Source organism: Eumetopias jubatus, unplaced genomic scaffold, assembly GCF_037043125.1.
Source record: "Eumetopias jubatus isolate StellerSeaLion01/CBP00866 unplaced genomic scaffold, mEumJub1_p1.0 scaffold_3, whole genome shotgun sequence".
In the NCBI taxonomy this organism is placed as follows: Eukaryota; Metazoa; Chordata; class Mammalia; order Carnivora; family Otariidae; genus Eumetopias; species Eumetopias jubatus.
The window spans coordinates 22,979,846-22,997,035 of NW_028274809.1; the positions used below are offsets into that span (position 1 = coordinate 22,979,846).

Genomic DNA, 17,190 nt, shown 5'->3' on the forward strand with positions numbered 1-17,190 from the left:
CCTTTCTTGTCTTTCACAGCTGAGGTTAGACATGACCATTATATCTTATATTTAAAATTCAGCATTTGTGCCCTTTTTCTTTGACATTTTTGAGGGCGATTTGCTCCTTTACTTTCGAAACAATTGCCAAATTAATTTCGGAAGCTTTGATTTTTCTGCATAAATTCACTTAGTTATATTCTGTAGATTGAGTCATACTTATTAATAAGAAAAGAAGTGTAGAAATAACTATTTTGTATGCTTTCCAGCACTTCAGAATCTATTTTTTGTGCTTTTTCTGCATATTTAGTTAAAATATGTAAGAATTCAGATGTTGGGCAAGTACTATTGAGTTATTTCTTAGACTTCACATCATTCAAATGAAGCTCCGGGTAAATTGTTTTGCGGTGTTAGGGCACGGAGATGCATTAGTGAATGCTGGCGGCTGCATTTTCAAATTGCTTTGTCAAGAGTGTCACAAGCAATTGCTGTACGTGGGTTTTATGTCTTTAATCTATAGCTTGGTTCATGTCTCCCCATGTATTATTTTACTCCTTTCAGTTAATGAGGGAGTTGAAATGGAAATAGAAGAACTGCCTCTTCATGTCCCCGTTGCTTATACAGGTTTGGAGAGTGCACATGAAAGTCATGCTTACTTTGACTACAGAGGCAAATAAGAATTACAAAATGCAGAGCTTTTAGGTTGTAATTTTTTTATAGCATCATTGAAAAACTAATAATGCAGGAGTGTACCGTACCTTGGTGCTGTTAGTTTTAGTTAAGTGTGTCTAATATCTTCTATTTTCTATCACAAGTGATGAGATAGTTGGGGCAAACTCAAGGGGTACCTGCTTTTCTGTATTTTTATTTTTCTGGCTTGCACGTGCATGCGTGCGTGTGTACACACACACACGTTATACCACACACATTATACACACACATACATTATATATATACACACACAGACACGTGGACCAACATATATGACCCTCCTGTGGGTATAGCCAGCCATTTGTTAAAGCAGATGGTTGCTTGGGTCAGGTGAAACTGAATAGTTTCCATCCTTGGGTTCTTAAATCAGCCATGACTACTTTAATGAATGGAGCACTGGTCAAGGCGTTAGGGAATTCAGCTTTTATTTGTGACTCCATTATTGACTTTATAGCCTCAGGCAGGTTAATTTCTGTGCCTTGGTGTCCTCACCTATAAAACATGGATGATGCCTGCTGCTTTTCTCTCTCTTCAGAGCATAGTGAGGATTAATGAGCCAAAACACAGGGCCTGTCTGGTGGTCTGTACACTATGATTCTTCACCGCGCCGTGAAGCTTATTAATATACAAGGTGTGGGCGTAAGACAGTGAGCCGAGTCTGCCTTCACAGGTGCCTCTCAGGTAAATACGTCATTGTAAATAGGCTCGCCAAGTGAGGTGGCAGATGTAGATGTAGCTGTAGCCCGGCACTGTCCAGCAGACCTTGCTGCCGTGATGGGAGTGCTCTCTTATCTGTGCTGGGCGCTCGCTGCTGTGGAGATGTGGCTGTGTCTGTTGAGGATCTAAATTTGAAAACGTATTTTAACCAATATAAAGGGCCACATGGGCCAAGTGGCTAATGAACTGGACAGCTGCTTGATACGGTTGGGACAGTGGGGAAAAAAGAATTATTTGGTGAGAGGTTGGGGAGAACACTGGGCGGAGGGTGGTAGGGCGGCTGTGGGGCCAGTACAGTGGTAGATTTAATCCAGGGTGTGAGAGTGTGTGATAGCTGTTTCTAAATATTATTCCTTCCTTTCCAGACTGGTGGTCATCATACTCTGGTATTTGCTGTGTTTTTTTGCTTTCTGTTTTATTTCATAGTGGTGGTTGTTCACCTGACTGGCTTCACCAGTTTTCTAACTGGTCTCCTCCTTTTCCGATTATTTCTCTTTGTTCATTCCCCACACTGCAGCCCAAGAACTTTTAAAAAGTAGAAAAGTCTGGCCAAATCATTTACTTGCTTAAAACCCTTCACTGGCACCTCTTAATGTTTTTAAAATAACCTTCAAGGCGTGGTTCGTAAGGCCCTGGATGGTGTGGCACCACTAACTTCCCCAGCTTCATCTTGCCCCTCTTCCTCCCATCCCCCTTTCCTTTCAGCCTTTTTTATACCAGCCTTTCTAAATCACGCCTGCTCTCCTGGTCCTGCCAAGTGCCTAACGTAGTCTGTACCCACACTCAATTCATAGTGGAAGCGAGTAAGTATTTGAATGCACGAAAAGATGGTATATTTTTTCCTCTCTTTTGGAAAAGGGTCAGATCTGACGACAATGGAAATAGCCTCCCTCTGCTCCCTGATTCACTGTAAGTGTGCAGTGAAAGTCTAAAACCCAAGTTTCCATAAGCTGCACCTTTTCTAGGGTGGTAGCACTGGTTCCTGGTAGATGTTAGGTAAATGATGTGTGCTCCCTGGGCAGAATCCTTAGTCTCTGGTCCATTGGGCATCCATAGTATGTTACCTTTTGTGGGGTCATGGCTTCCCATTCCTACAGCCTTGACATTTTTAAGATCTGTTTTTCTTTCTGCCAGTGTTCTGTATTTTTGAGTTAAGTACTGACAAGTAACAATAGATGGAATTCATTGCTTGACTTTCTCTGTTTAAGAGCAGAGCATGGGGAGGGGAGCCTGGGGGACTGTATGGACTTCTTACTACTCTTTTTTTTTTTGGCCTGATGTTCTTGTTCATTTTAAGCCATTATTATCTCTGACTCTAGAATCTGAGTTCGCAAGCATATTACTTTTATTTTCTCTGCTTATATTCTTATTTCTCTTACATTTTTATTTCTGTTTATGTCTCTTTTACTCTTAATGGAACTTTTCTCTCAATCACCAGGACTAGACACTTTCTATCCCTGGAAGAAGGAAGAAGGGTTGGAACCAGAAAGGGTGAAGGCTGTTCTTCTGTCCTTCCCTCTTGATGGCTTGGTACTTGGACTAATTGAAGTTGTAGGTGGGTAGAGTCTATATCTACTTTTTCTGGGTTTCCAAAGGGCAATCTTCAGCTCTATAACAGACATTTTGTTAGTTGTCTTCATTCTTTCGAGCTTGGGGTAGTTTTCTTACTCACATGCCTTCATTTTCTGGGTCTCCAGTGACATCCTGTTAGGTCTTCTCAGACTCTCGCCACTGCTCCTTTACTTCCTCATCCCTCGTTGTTTATCTGCTCCTGCTGTTCTAGTGGAGTGAACAGACAGGTCCGTGCCTTCATAGGTCAGCGCACAAGATTCTCTGAAAATCTAGACTGGGGGCTCTGAGTGTGACTAGAGGAAGTCATAAAAGGCTTTCTAGAGGAAGGAGCATGAACACAGAATTGGGAAGAGGAACAGGAGGATGGGCTTTCCGGAAGGAGCTGGTGGGTATTAAGGCACACTGTAGCCAAGGCCGTTATCCTTTCAGCTCTAGAAGCTTTGGGTGGTGGGTAAGACTGGTGTGAATGGGAGGCCGACGGCCACTGAAGAGGCTGGGGAAGGTGGCTGCGGCAGAAAGACCTTGCGAGCCAGAGGGGTCGGATTGTACGCCGAAACCTTCGCCTGCACCTGGGCTGGGAGCTCAGTGGAGGGGTGTGTCCAGTGACCCAGGGAGGTGAGTCTGAGCTAAAGTAGTGGTGGGGACAGTGGTGGCGGAGGGAGGGAATGCACTCTTTTTATCAGCTTCTTCCTTCGCACGAAGTCTGGTACACTGTTGAGAAAGACCTTATCAGGGTTGTGATTGAGACTCAGGAGGGTGTGGATTATAGGGGATTTAATAAACTTGATTTTTCACTCAGGAACATAGCATGTTTCTCCATTTATTTAAGCCTTCTGTTATACATCTTAGTAAAGGTTTTCATCTATTTTATATATATATATGTGATTTTATATATTTGTATGTTTATGTGTGCACATGGTATTTATTGAGATTTTCTAGGTATTTGATTCTTTTGTTGCTCTGGTGAATGGATGTTCTGTTAATAAATAGAACTTGTTATTTCTGACATGTAGGAAAGCTGTTCATTTTAGTACATTTCTCCTACGTCTACCTAACACCTAATTCTAAGGATCGGATTATCATTTATTAACTTCTTAACTGCATTTGTCTGAGTTTCTAGGACAGTATTACAAAACAATGTGATAGTTGGCATAACTTGTTTTATTCTCATTTTAAAAAACATATTGACTGTAGGTTTACAGTCAGTATTAAAATCTATTAAAAATACAGATCTGGTTTTAGCTTATACTGAGATGATCTTAGACCTTTTGCCTATTGATGTCATTAGTACATTTTAAAATATTAAACCATGTTGTATTCCTGTGATAAACTTGATTTAATATAGTGTGGTATTCTTTAAACAAATAATTTACATCAGTTTGTTAGGATTTTATTTAGTATTTTTGCATTTATAGTTGAAATGATCTGTTTTTATCTTTAATTTTTTGCCCTCAGATTTTGATATTAAAATAATACTTGTAGTTTCTTTTTAAAATTTCTTTTTAAAATTTTAATTCCATTGTAGCTAACATACAGTGTTGTATTAGTATCAGGTGTACTATAAATAGAGTGATTTAGCAATTCCGTGTACTACTCGGTGCTCGTCGAGGTAAGTGTATTCTTAACCCCTTAACCTATTTCACTCACCCTCCCACCCACCTCGCCTCTGGTCATCATCTGTTTGTTCCCTATAGTTAAGAGTCAGTTTTTTGGTCTGTGTCTCTCTCTTTTTTCCTTTGTTCATTTGCTTTGTTTCTTAAATTTTACATATGAGTGAAATCATATGGTATTTGTTTTTCTCAGATTGGCTTTTTTCGCATAGCTTGATACTCTAGATTCATCCATGTCCTTTGCAAATGGCAAGATTTTATTCTTTTTTTATGACTGAATAATATTATGTGTGTGTGTGTGTATCACACCACATCTTACATCTTCATTCATCTATTGATGGACACTTGGGCTGCTTTCATAGTTTAGCTATTGTAGATAATGCTACAATAAACATAAGGGTACATGTCTCCCTTCAAATTAGTGTTTTCGTAGTCTTTGGGTAAATACTCAGTAGTGCAGTTACTAGATTGTAGAGTAGTTCTAGGTTTACTTTTTTGAGGACGCTCCATACTGTTTCCCACAGTGGCTGCACCAGTTTGCATTCCCACCAATAGTACAAGAGGGTTCCTTTTCCTCCACATTATCCTCAACACTTGTTTCTTGTGTTTGTGACTTTAGTCATTCTGACAGGTGTGAGGTGGTATCTCATTGTGGTTTTGATTTGCATTTCTCTGGTGATCAGTGCTGTTGAGCATCTTTTCACGTGTCTGTTGGCCATCTGTATGTCTTCTTTGGAGAAAGTTCTGTTCATGCCTTCTGCCCATTTTTAATTGGATTATTTGGTATTTTTGGTGTTGAGTTGTGTAAATTCTTTATATAGTTTGGATACTAACCCTTTATCGGATATGTTATTTGCAAATTATCTTCTCCCATTCAGTAGGTTGTCTTTCAGTTTTGTTGGTTGTTTCCTTTGCTATGTTAAAAGCTTTTTATTTTGCTGTAGTCCCAATAGTTTTTGCTTTTGTTTCCCTTGCCTCAGAAGACCTATTTAGAAAGGCGTTGCTATGGCCAACGTCAGAGACATTACTGCCTGTGCTCTCTTAGAATATTTTTATGGCTTCAGGTCTCACATTTAGGTCTGTAATCCATTTTGAGCTTATTTTTGTGTGTTGCGTAAAGAAGTAGTTTTTCAGTGGAGTCTTTGGGGTTTTCTATATATAGTGTCATGTTGTCTGCAAATAGTGAAAGTTTCACTTCTTCCCTACCAATTTGGTTGCCTTTTATTTCTTTTTGTTGTCTGATTGCTGTGGCTAGGACTTCTAGTACTATGTTGAATACAAGTGTTGTGGTGAGAGTTGGCATCCTTGCCTTGTTCCTGACCTTCAGGGAAAAGCTCTGTTTCCCCCCTATTGAAAATGATGTTCACTGTGGGTTTTTCATATAAGGCCTTTATTGTTGAGGTATGCTTCCTCTAACCATACTTTGTTGTGGGTTTTTATCATAAATGGATTTTTTTGGGGTGCAATTTTAAGTGGGATTGTGTTCTTAATTTCTCTTTCTGCTGTTTCATTATTAGTCTGTAGAAATGTAACAGATTTCTGCGCATGGATTTTGTATCCTGTGACCTTAATTCATTTATCAGTAGTTGTCCAATTTGTTGGCATATAATTTTTCATAATATTCTCTTAAAATCCTTTGTATTTCTGTGGTGTCATTTGTTATTTCTCTTCTTTCATTTGTGATTTTGTTTTTTTGAGCCCTGTCTTTTTTGTTTTGTTTTGTTTTTTGATGAGTTTGGCTAGAGGTTTATCAACCTTGTTGATCTTTTCAAAGAACCACCTCCTGTTTTCATTGATCTTTTTCTTTCTTTCTTTCTTTTTTTTTTTTTTTTAGTTTCTGTATAATTTGTTTCTGCTCTACTCTTTATGATTTCTTTCCTTTTGCTGGTTTGAGTTTTCTTTTTCTAGCGCCTTAAGGTGTAAGTTTAGGTTGTTTATTTGAGATTTTTTTTGCTTCTTGAGCTAGTCCTGTATTGCTATAAACTTCCCTCTTAGACCTGCTTTTGCTCCATCTGAAAGATTTTGGACCATTTTGTTTTCATTGTCATTTGTCTCCATGTGCTCTTTGATTTCTTCTTTGATTTCTTGGTTGACCCAGTCATTATTTAGTAGCATGTTGTTTAATTTCCTTGTATTTGTGCTTGATTTTTTTCTTGTGGTTTATTTCTACTTTCATTGCCTTACAGTCAGAAAAGATGCATGGTATGACTTTGCTTTTTTGGAATTTGTTGAGACTTGTGACCTCTGTGATCTATTCTGGGAATGTTCCTTGTGCACTTGAAAGGAATGTGTATTCTGCTGTTTTAGGTTGGAACGTTCTGAATATATCTATTAAATCTATCTGGTCCAGTGTGTCATTCACGGTTTCCTTGTTGATTTTCTGTTTCAATCATGTGTCCATTTATGTAAGTGGGGTGTTAAAGTCCCCTGGTATTGTATCACTATTTTGATTAGTTCCTTTGTTTGTTGTTAACTGTTTTATGTATTTGGGTACTCCCATGTTGGGTGCAGAAATACTTACAATCATTGTATCTTCTTGTTGGATCTCCCCTTAATGATTATATAGTGTTCTTTGTCTCTTGTTACAGTCTTTGTTTTGAAGTTTATTTTGTCTGATGACAAGTATTGCTGCCCTGATTTTCTTTTGACATCCATTTGCATGATAAATGTTTCTGTCTCCCCTCACTTTCAATCTGCATGTGTTTTTAGGTTTGAAGTGAGTCTCTTGTAGGCAGCATATGGATGGGTCTTGTTTGTATTTTTTATCTATTCGGTCACCCATTCTGTCTTTGATTGGAGAGTTTAGTCCATTTACGTTCCAATTATTGATAGGTAGGAATTTATTATTGCCATTTTGTTACTTGTTTTTGTTTGTTTTTGTAGTTGTTTTGTGGTTGTTTTTGTAGTTTTTCTCTGATCCTTCTCTTCTCTCGTGGTTTTCTTTAGTGATACACTTGAATTCCTTTCTTTTTATTTTGCATTTCTATTACTGGTTTTTTCTTTGTGGTTATCATTAGGTTTGTATGTAATACCTTCTGTATATAGTAGTATGTATAAAGTCGATGGTCATTTAAGTTTGACTCCATCCCCCCCCCACCCCACATTTTAGGTGTATGGTGTCATACTTTATATCCTTTTATTTTCTAATTCTCTTGACTGATTTATTTTTATTGACTTAGTTTTAGTGCTTTTGTGCTTCCTACTTTTCTTACCCTTAACTGCACTGTTTCTCCCACGGGGCTGTTCGTTTGTGCCTGGCGGCTGGGGAGGGAAGTGACTCCTTTGTTCCTGGTGGAGTCTCCCTGTGAAACTCCCCTCTCACTCGGAGATGAGTAAGTAACTCTTCTGTATCCCCCAGAGTGGTCTTGTCTTTCCACTCAGAGAGTTCCCTTTAACATTCTTACAGATTTGGTTTAGTGGTTACAAACTCCTCCGTTAGCTTTTGTTTGTCTAGGAATCTCTTCTTTTCTCTCCTTCTGTTCTGAATAATAGCCTTGCTGGATAGAGTCTTCTTGACTTCAGAGTTTTTCCTTTTAGCACTTTGAATTTATCATGCCATTCCTGTCTGGCTTGCAAAGTTTCTGCCGAAAAATCCACTGATAGGCATATGGGGTTTCCCCTTGTTGGTAACTATCTTCTTTTCTCTTGCTGCTTTTCAAATTCTATCACTACTTTTTGCCATTTTATTTTATTTAGAAGATTTTATTTATTTATTGAGAGAGAGAGAGCACTTGCACAGGTGGGGGGGAAGGGCAGAGGAAGAGGTAGAGAGAGAATCTCAAGCAGACTCCATGCTGAGTGCTGAACTCAACTAGGGGCTCAATCTCACAACCTTGAGATGATGACCCAAACTGAAATCAAGAGTCGGCTGAGCAACTGACTAATCCACATTTTTTGCCATTTTAACTACTGTGTCTTGGTGTGGACCTCCTTGGCTTAATGTTGTTGGAGGAATCTTTGTGCCGCCTGATCTGGATATCTGTTTCCTTCCCCACATTAAGGAAGTTTTCAGTGATTATTTCTTAAAATAAATTTTCTGCCTCCTTCTTTTCTCTTTTTCTTCTGGTGTGTCTATACAAATGTTATTACACTTGATGGAGTCACTAAGTTTCCTTAGTCTTTTCTCATTTTGTGTAATTTTTTCCTCTCACCTGCTCAGCTTGATTACTTTCCATTACTCTGTCCTCCCAGTTGCTAATTCATTCTTCTGCTTCCTCTAGCTTGCTGTTTATTCTGCCTAGTGTATTTTTTTAATTTCATTTATTGTATTCTTCATCTCTGACTGGTTCTTTTTTATCTTTTTGTTAAGGGCCTCACTGATATCCTGCACTCTTTTCTCAAGTCCAGTGAGTCTTTATGATCATTACTTTAAATTCTCTATCAGGCATATTACTTATATCAATTTTGCTTACATCTCTTGCTGTGGTTTTGTCCTGTTTTTCATTTGGGACATATTTCTGTGTGTCCTCATTTTGTCTCTGTGTGTGTTAGGAAAGTCAGCTACATCTCCTGCCCTTGAAAGTAATGGCCTTGTGAAGAAGAAGTGCCCTGCAGTGTGGTGTCCCCTGTTCCCCAGAACCTGGCACTTCTGGAGTGTCTCCTCTGTGTGTAGCATGAACCCTGCTGTTGTGTCCTGGCTGCTTTTTCACCCTCAATCTAGTCGTCTGCAGTGACTCCCCTTGCCAGTTGTGGGCAGTGTTGGGTCCGAAGCTAGGGTGAAGTGCATAATTTTAACAGGGTATATGGTATTCCACAGCGGCTCTCCGCCACTGCCCAGACCAAGGCCCTGCAATGTGGCACAGGTCTTCTGGGGTGGTGGGGGGGGGGTGGGACTGAGGCAAGATGGGCTGCAGGGTGTGGGGTTTGGTATAAGCAGGTCCGTGAATGTTGGCGCTGCACTGTTTCTCCCACGGGGCTGTTCGTTTGTGCCTGGCGGCTGGGGAGGGAAGTGGCTCCTTTGTTCCTGGTGGAGTCTCCCTGTGAAACTCCCCTATCACTCGGAGATGAGTAAGTAACTCTTCTCTATCCCCCAGATGTTTTTTAAACTGCTGTTTCTATGCTGCATCTCCCCTGGCTGTTCACTGAACTTTCTTAAAGGGTGGGAATTCCACTTTCTAAGGCCCTTTGGGCTTTCCCAGAACCCAGCTGGCTGATTTTTAGAATTTTAGGCTTTAACTCATTCTGGTTGTAAGAACTCAGTAATTTGGCTCCTCTCATTTTCAAAGCCCAGTGTTATGGGGAATTGTCTTCCCCATGTGAGCTCCCTGGTTACAGTCTGTTTTTTCTCCCTTTGTGCCCATGGCTCCCTCCCTTCGGGGATGCCATGGTCCAATTAGCTTCCCACCATGTCTCTGCCCTTCCTACCCTCTTCAGTGTGGGCTCTTTTCTGTCTTTCATTGTGGGGTTTGTTCTGCCAGTCTTTGGGTTGTTTTCTGGGTTATTTATACTGACAGGAGTGTCATCTGGTTGTGTCCATGGGACACACGGTGACCCTAGGGTCCTCTTACCCCACCATCTTCTCAGCCCCTCCTGCTCAGCTTCTTAAAGACAATCAGGGACGCTTTCTACCTTCTCTGGTTACTGGAACATGAATGGAGTATCTTACAGAAATACTCTCCCTCCATTTGGCACATCATTGTCAGTTTTATAACTTGCATAGTATATAATATTTGAAGATTTCTCCGATTTTGTTACTAGTAGTTATCACTCTTAAATAGTAATGCATTAATAATAGAATATAGGTACTAAACAGAAGATGGACTTTTGTTATCTCATTAAATTTATCTTTAAATAGTCCCCATAGTCCATCCTCCAGCTCCTGGGGTCCACCCCCAGCCTCCTAGAGTTCACCCCTCAAATCCTGGGGTACGTCCCCCAACTCCCATGCCCCCGATGCTGAGGCCCCCACTGCCCTCCGAAGGCCCTGGGAACATTCCTCCCCCTCCCCCAACCAACTGAAAGGCAGCTCCTTCTCCAGGCAAGTCTGTTGTGTGGTGTTTTCCTTCAGAGCTAAGTTTGGTGCTTCCGTACGGGGCTGTGTTGTGTCCCCACTGATCATTAAATGTCTCCCCCGAGGCCCGGCTTGCCAAAAATAAATAAATAAATAGTCCCCGTAGACTATAAAAACAAAGTTTACCTATTTTGCAGTTTTATCTAAGGCTGTGATTTTTTAAGAGGATGCCCGTGAAGATCATCTTACTGATGCTTAGCACATGGCACACCAGTGAGACAGGGTCTGTGAGGAAATACTGTCTTTATTATATTTCTGATATGTATAGCGGAGTATCTCAAACCTATAAAGCTTTGGGTCTGCCTTTATATATTTTCGTCAAATGTAGTGATAGTTCTCAAGTACTGAATGCCAAAAAATGCTCTCTTTGTTTCTACATTCTTCAGGGCCCTGTAAGCTAAAGGAGGCATGTAAGCCTGTCTCGAGTCCATTGATTTTCATTGCACTACAGACATAAGGAAGTCATGGCTAATGTAGTTTCTGTTGAAAGCATGTTTGTTGGAAGACATATGTCCTTATACCAAACATAGATTCTTGTTATTCAACATTTGAGGTATAATTTTATTTATATATATATATATATATATATATATATTTTTTTTTTTTTTTTTTTTAAAGTAATCTCTACACCCAGCGTGGGGCTTGCAATCAAGACCTCAAGATCAAGAGTCACATGCACTACTGACCAAGTTGGTCAGGTGCCCCAACATTTGATATTTTTTGATTGACTTTATACCTTTTCTGCTACTGTAAGAATTTAAGTTGAATTATTTCAGTTGCATGTAAAGCAAACTTTTAGAGAGGAGTAAAAATTTTTGTAACTTAGCCCTGGTAGGTAGAAGAAAACCTGGGACAAAAATCCATCCTTAGAGTTATTTTTGGTTGTCTTTAGAAGGGAGCAAAGCATGTATATGAGGGCTAGGGGACCTAGGTTAGAAAGTTCTATGTTCTGATGTGTTCTAGTATTAAGTTGTCATAAATGGTGCTAAGACCATGTGAATTTAAATTTTGGAGAGAAGGCTCAAGAGCTATTTTTTTTTAGTAACACTTTTAAAATGTGAAAATACAGAATCTTTTTTAATCCAGGAGGTGGAGAGAGTCAACAACTCAGAAATATAATTAGGCATTAAATGTCTGTGGAATACCAGGTATAGGAAAAGAAAGAATGGAATATGAATTATTGCGAAGTTAAATGAATTTAAAAGCATCTTACTGAATACTGGTGGAGGGAAATCTTGAAACCTTATAAGGCAACACAAGGTTATCTAGGAATTAACAACATACAGTACTATCGTTGATACTCTTTATCTACCATCTTCATGGATAATTGGTGAAACCTCAGTCCTGCATCACAGGAGATGGAGCCTATTAAATCCTGTCATGTGGACCACTGAAATTTGAAATTAGAATCAAGTTTTTATGCGGCACCTTCAAAAACCACAGCAAGAGGAGACAGGGCACACCTAAGATTTCTCCTTTATCACATGGGCACAAAAAAGTCATCCAACTTTTGATGGATAAGTTCACCAGTGAAGTCTCCTAATCCTGTATTTCCTCGTGGAGGCTATGATCCTTAACTCTGAATTTCCTACTACAAGGTTTTGGGACCCTAGGTCTTTTATGATTATGGAGGGACTATGTATATAGCAGAAGGTCATATTTATCTACTTCAGACTTTATCTTTTGTTTAAATTTAATGTTAATCTAACACCTTACTGTTTTTTAAATCACATTTCACTTAGAATAATTTCTTATGTGCTTTGGGCTTTTGCTGTGCAAACTTTGCCACTTTTTAAAGTAACATTTTGCATTTAGATGCAGTATTAATTCACTTAACTCTGATTTTACTCATGTTCCACATGAGAAATTTACCTCTTATGCGCTAAGAGTCCATTACCCAAGAGGGAAAATTCTGTTTCAACCTCAGATACAGAGGTTCAGATCTTCTATGCTTCATTGTTCGCCTGAGAATATTTATATTGGTGACTGGTCAAAACCTCAGTGGCTGTCCTTCTTCCCCACTGCCTTCAGTGCATCCACTGTGAACCTAAAACACAAACTCTTCATCCCATCAGAACCACTTTGAGTGTATAGACAGTAGCATATGCCTTTTTTTTTTTTTTTTTAAGAGATGTATAAAGTTTAGGATTTGGTACTTGGTCTGCTATTAACACAGTTTTTTTTTTTGCAAGGGTGTAGAATTCATAATTAGAAAATATTACGTGGACCATTGGACCTATTAATTGTCCCACTGCCCTAGTTAATTTTTAAAAAAAATTAATCTGCTATAACAGATAATTTGTTTCATAGCTTAAAAAAAAAGAAGTGTTGCTCTTTTGAATTTCTGTGCCTTTCCTGCTTCACAGCAAGCCAAGTGACTTGAAAAATTAAAATCTGTATGTTTGCAGTTTTATAGGATTCATAAAGGATTTCATTCATGGACGATCTTGGTAGCCTGTCATGAGTGATAGGTTAGTATTAGCAAAAATGCCTTTTTGCATGAGTGTTCGGGACTGAATGGTCTGTATGTGTAAGTGCAAATTTGAATTTGCCCATCTCTCCTCCTTTTTTTGAGTGGTGAGCCTTCTCTTGGGCCTAGTTGTGGGCAGGTTCTACCATATTCTTAAGTAGAAAGGACACTAAAGGGTTATACTATATTATGAACTCTTGCCTTTGGGATAAAGTTGCAATGTTAAACACAACAGTTCAACTCTTTAATAAGAGCTTCCTTCTCATTAGTCTTAGTAATCAAAAAGAATCCTAGTGAGGAAAGTTATTCTCACTGTCTTCAATTAATATTCAGTCACATTGATAGTCTTCTGTGCATGTGACAACATGTGACTTTTCTTCCAAGTGTTACCTTTTTTCAAAAAAGAAGATAAATCGAATTATGTACATTTATTTATGTGTTTATTTACTTAAAGATTTATTTATTTATTTTGGGGGGGAAGCGAGTGTGAGTGGGAGGAGGGAGAGAATCTCAAGCAGACTCCTCACCGAGCATGGAGCCAGACACGGGGCTTGATCTCATGACCTATGAGATCATGACCTGAGCCGAAACCACAAGGCGGTCGCTTAACTGACTGAGCCACGCAGGCGCCCTTAATTATGTGCATTTAAAACCAATTTTTTTTTTTTTTTACACTAAGTGTAAATGTTAGCCCATTCAAATATATCATTATGTGGAAAAAAGTTGGATGACTTTTTTGTGCCCATGTGATAAAGGAGAAATCTTAGGTGTGCCCTGTCTCCTCTTGCTGTGGGTTTTTGAAGGTGCCGCATAAAAACTTGATTCTAATTTCAAATTTCAGTGGTCCACATGACAGGATTTAATAGGCTCCATCTCCTGTGATGCAGGACTGAGGTTTCACCAATTATCTTTCGGTCTGTAGCATTTGTATGTGCCATTCTCCAGTTCATTAGCAATACCGGAGGGCTAAGGGTTTAGTGGACTGTGTAGAAGCAGAAGCGTCCCTAATCCAAGTGCATGTCTAAAGACCATATGAGAGAGTGAGCTTTGTGTAGTTAAGGCTCGAAGTATAAATTAGAAGCCTGCCAGTTATTTTATGAAGGAAAACTTTTATAGACAGTACAAGCATCTCACTTGTTCAGACAGTTGTTTTACTGGTTACTTTTTGTTTGAGGCACACTAGCTGCTGATGGTACTTTTGGGAAATACTTTCATAAACATTGTTTTATGTTGTCATAGTGGTTATTCATATCTGTGTAAAACAAGTATACTGTAGTTACTGTTTATTAAAGTATACTTGCCTAGGCTCTTTTATTTCTTTGAAGTGTGAAATTTACAGTTGTCTTTTTTAAAAAGTCCTTGGTGTACAGTGATTTTTTTTTTTTTTGATGGCATATGGTGTGACATCTTTTTTTTGTTGTTGTTTATTCATTTTTGTACTTGGTTTAAGACCTAGAATATTGATTCATTATCTCAGATTTCTATTTTGATTGTCATACTTGCAGAATATATGTGTGAGGGGATTATTTATTTGGCATGTGAGCACAGTAAGAGAATGAAATTAAGAAGTATCAAGTATAGTGGATGAAATCAAATACCTTTTGAAATAAACTGAGATTCCTCTAAATGTATGGGAATTTGGAAAGACCCCAAATCCAGCACAGTGGCTTGTCGCTTTGTTGTAAACCAGAAAGCAGAAACACAATACAGTTCTTGGCTGGAGAAGGACTGTTGCCAGAGAAGGGTTGCAAATTATTGAACCTAGGCCTAAAGGGAAATCTGAGAGTACTAATTTATCGATGTTTGTGGGCACATCCCAAGAAGAGTGAGTGATCAGATAGTCATGAGTGGCAGTCATTAGAGAAATGGTTACTGTGGTTTATTTCTTCATTCACTAGCTATCTCTTCCTGCTATGCCATCAAAACCACTTTCTCCAAGGTCATTAATGTCCTTGTCTCCAAACCAAATTGGTGCTTCTGTCCCTCATCTATATGCCCTTCACGCAGCATCAGAGTTGACTCCTTCCTCCTTCCTCTTCCTTCTCATGTTTCCTTCCAGATCTCTCCCTGTACATTCAGTTCAATTTTAAAAACTGGTATTGTACCGTGTTTATCATTTTATGTCCTCTTGAACACATTGCATGTTCATATGCACTTTAATGGCCATTACATGGATATACCATAATCTGAAAAACCATAAAAGCTTATAAAAGAAATGCTCATTTTAGGAAACTTTCTTGTCATAATAAAATATATTGAAACTATTATGAAACCATATGTAAGGAAGTGGAAGGGTAGACAAAAGTATATTTTTAATAATTATAATTTTTACAATAATTTTATAATAAAATTATAATGGTATATAATAAATTAAATAATTATAATTATAATTATAAAACTAATGATGGGCAATGTTGACTATTGGAATAAACAAGAAAAACACAACCTTAGTCAAGTCATTGGAACTTCGTTCTTTCTGTTTTCTTACGTATGAAATGGCAGACTTCTCTACTATTTCTGAATTATCTTCCAGTGTAACATATTCTATGACTTGTGAATTAGTACACGCTGAGGTGTCTGCGTCAGCTTGTTCCCTAAACCACCAGTTGATTCTCTTGATGGCTGATTACTACACAATGTACATCCATATTAAAGTTAATTTTCAAAGTGCCCTGCTCACTGCTTTATTCATTTGTTTGTCATGTGGCATGGTTTTCTTTCTGCAGATCTGAATTCCTGTCTTGTGTATTTATCTAATTTCTTTATTTGTTTATGTAGAATATAGAGCTTATAATAGCTATGGGAAATCATTTTTATTTGCATTTGAAAGTCTCTTGCCCTTGGTGATTAATGATTATGAAGCTATATTAGAAATATGCGTATGAATACAGAAGAATACAGTTGTGAAAAAATTCATGTGTAAGTAACAACATATTCAATTAAAAATACTCCCTAGAATGGTCTGATGTCAAATTGAAATTTCACATCTTTTTTCCATTGAATTCAGCAGCTTGTGATACTTGATCCTTAACGCTTTGTGTGAATTCTGAGTCATTCATTTTAGTAAAAGTTGTATATTATTAAGGAAGTTTAAAAATTCTTCCCCTGGTTCATCCATTTAGTTAAAAATCAAGTCACACATTCTATTTACTTAAACCCATCTTCACTTATTTTGCCAGTAACATATTTGGTTTGCGACCTGTGGATTATGCAAATGGTGAAAATATGAAATCACTATTGCTGCTGCCAGAGAAGAATGAATCATCATCAACTCGCCATTGCTCAGTAGTAAGTATGGATTAGGCTTTGGGAAAATTATGTCTTTTTGAAATTGGTTGTGAAAGGAACATAATAGGAAAATTTCTACTTAGCAAATTGCTTTCAATCACCAAACAATTATTGAACACTTCCTTTGTATTAGGAATTGTGAGTTCAAAGACTATTATCATCAGAATAAGTCTAACAACAAGTATTTTTTGAACCCCCCCTCTGTATTTTAGGGAGCATTCATACTGCAACCAATGTGACAGATGGAGCTCTTGTTCTCAAGTAGCTAACACTGTAATGAGAGATAGGAAAGAGAGAGACTATAAATATGTAAGCTAATATAAATGAAATAGTTTCAGGACCTTACAAATGTGTGGTTTGAAGATTTTGTAGAATGTAATTGAGTGGAGGTGGAGGGCTCCAGTTTAAAAGGTACTGCTTTAGCTGGGGTCATTGAGGAGGGCCTCCAGAGAGCTGATGTTTGATGTGAAACTGGAATGAGGAGGACGAGGCATCCGGGTGAACATCTGTCTGGATGACAAGTGTTCCCTATAGCAAATGTTGTATAGGGTCCCTCAGTGGATGAGCTTGGTGTGTTTGAAGGTTAGAGAGAAGGTCATACTTGCTGGCGACTAGTCAGTGTCTAAGAGTAATGGAAACCACTGAAAGGATTTAAAGCAAGGAAATGACATGATTCAATTTATGTTTTAGAAAGTTCACTCTGGCTGATTTGTAGTAAAGAGACGGGTGGGGCAAGAGCAGAAGCAGGGCAGTTACTGAGGACTGTTTCACTGTGATGAGAAGAGATAGCGCCTGGATTAAGGTAATGGCCGTGGAGATTGTGAGAAGTAATG

The 17,190-nt window shown here is 38.5% G+C and overlaps 1 protein-coding gene across 2 annotated transcripts in view; it reads left to right on the top strand.

The window, feature by feature from the left end:
- BARD1 (BRCA1 associated RING domain 1) overlaps window positions 1–17,190 on the top strand; it is an 88,477-nt gene that overhangs the window by 45,594 nt on the left and 25,693 nt on the right. For both annotated transcript variants that reach the window (XM_028112268.2, XM_028112269.2), the window contains one exon: window positions 16,249–16,357. In XM_028112268.2, coding sequence (XP_027968069.1) covers window positions 16,249–16,357 — 109 coding nt within the window. The remainder of the gene's footprint in view (window positions 1–16,248; window positions 16,358–17,190) is intronic.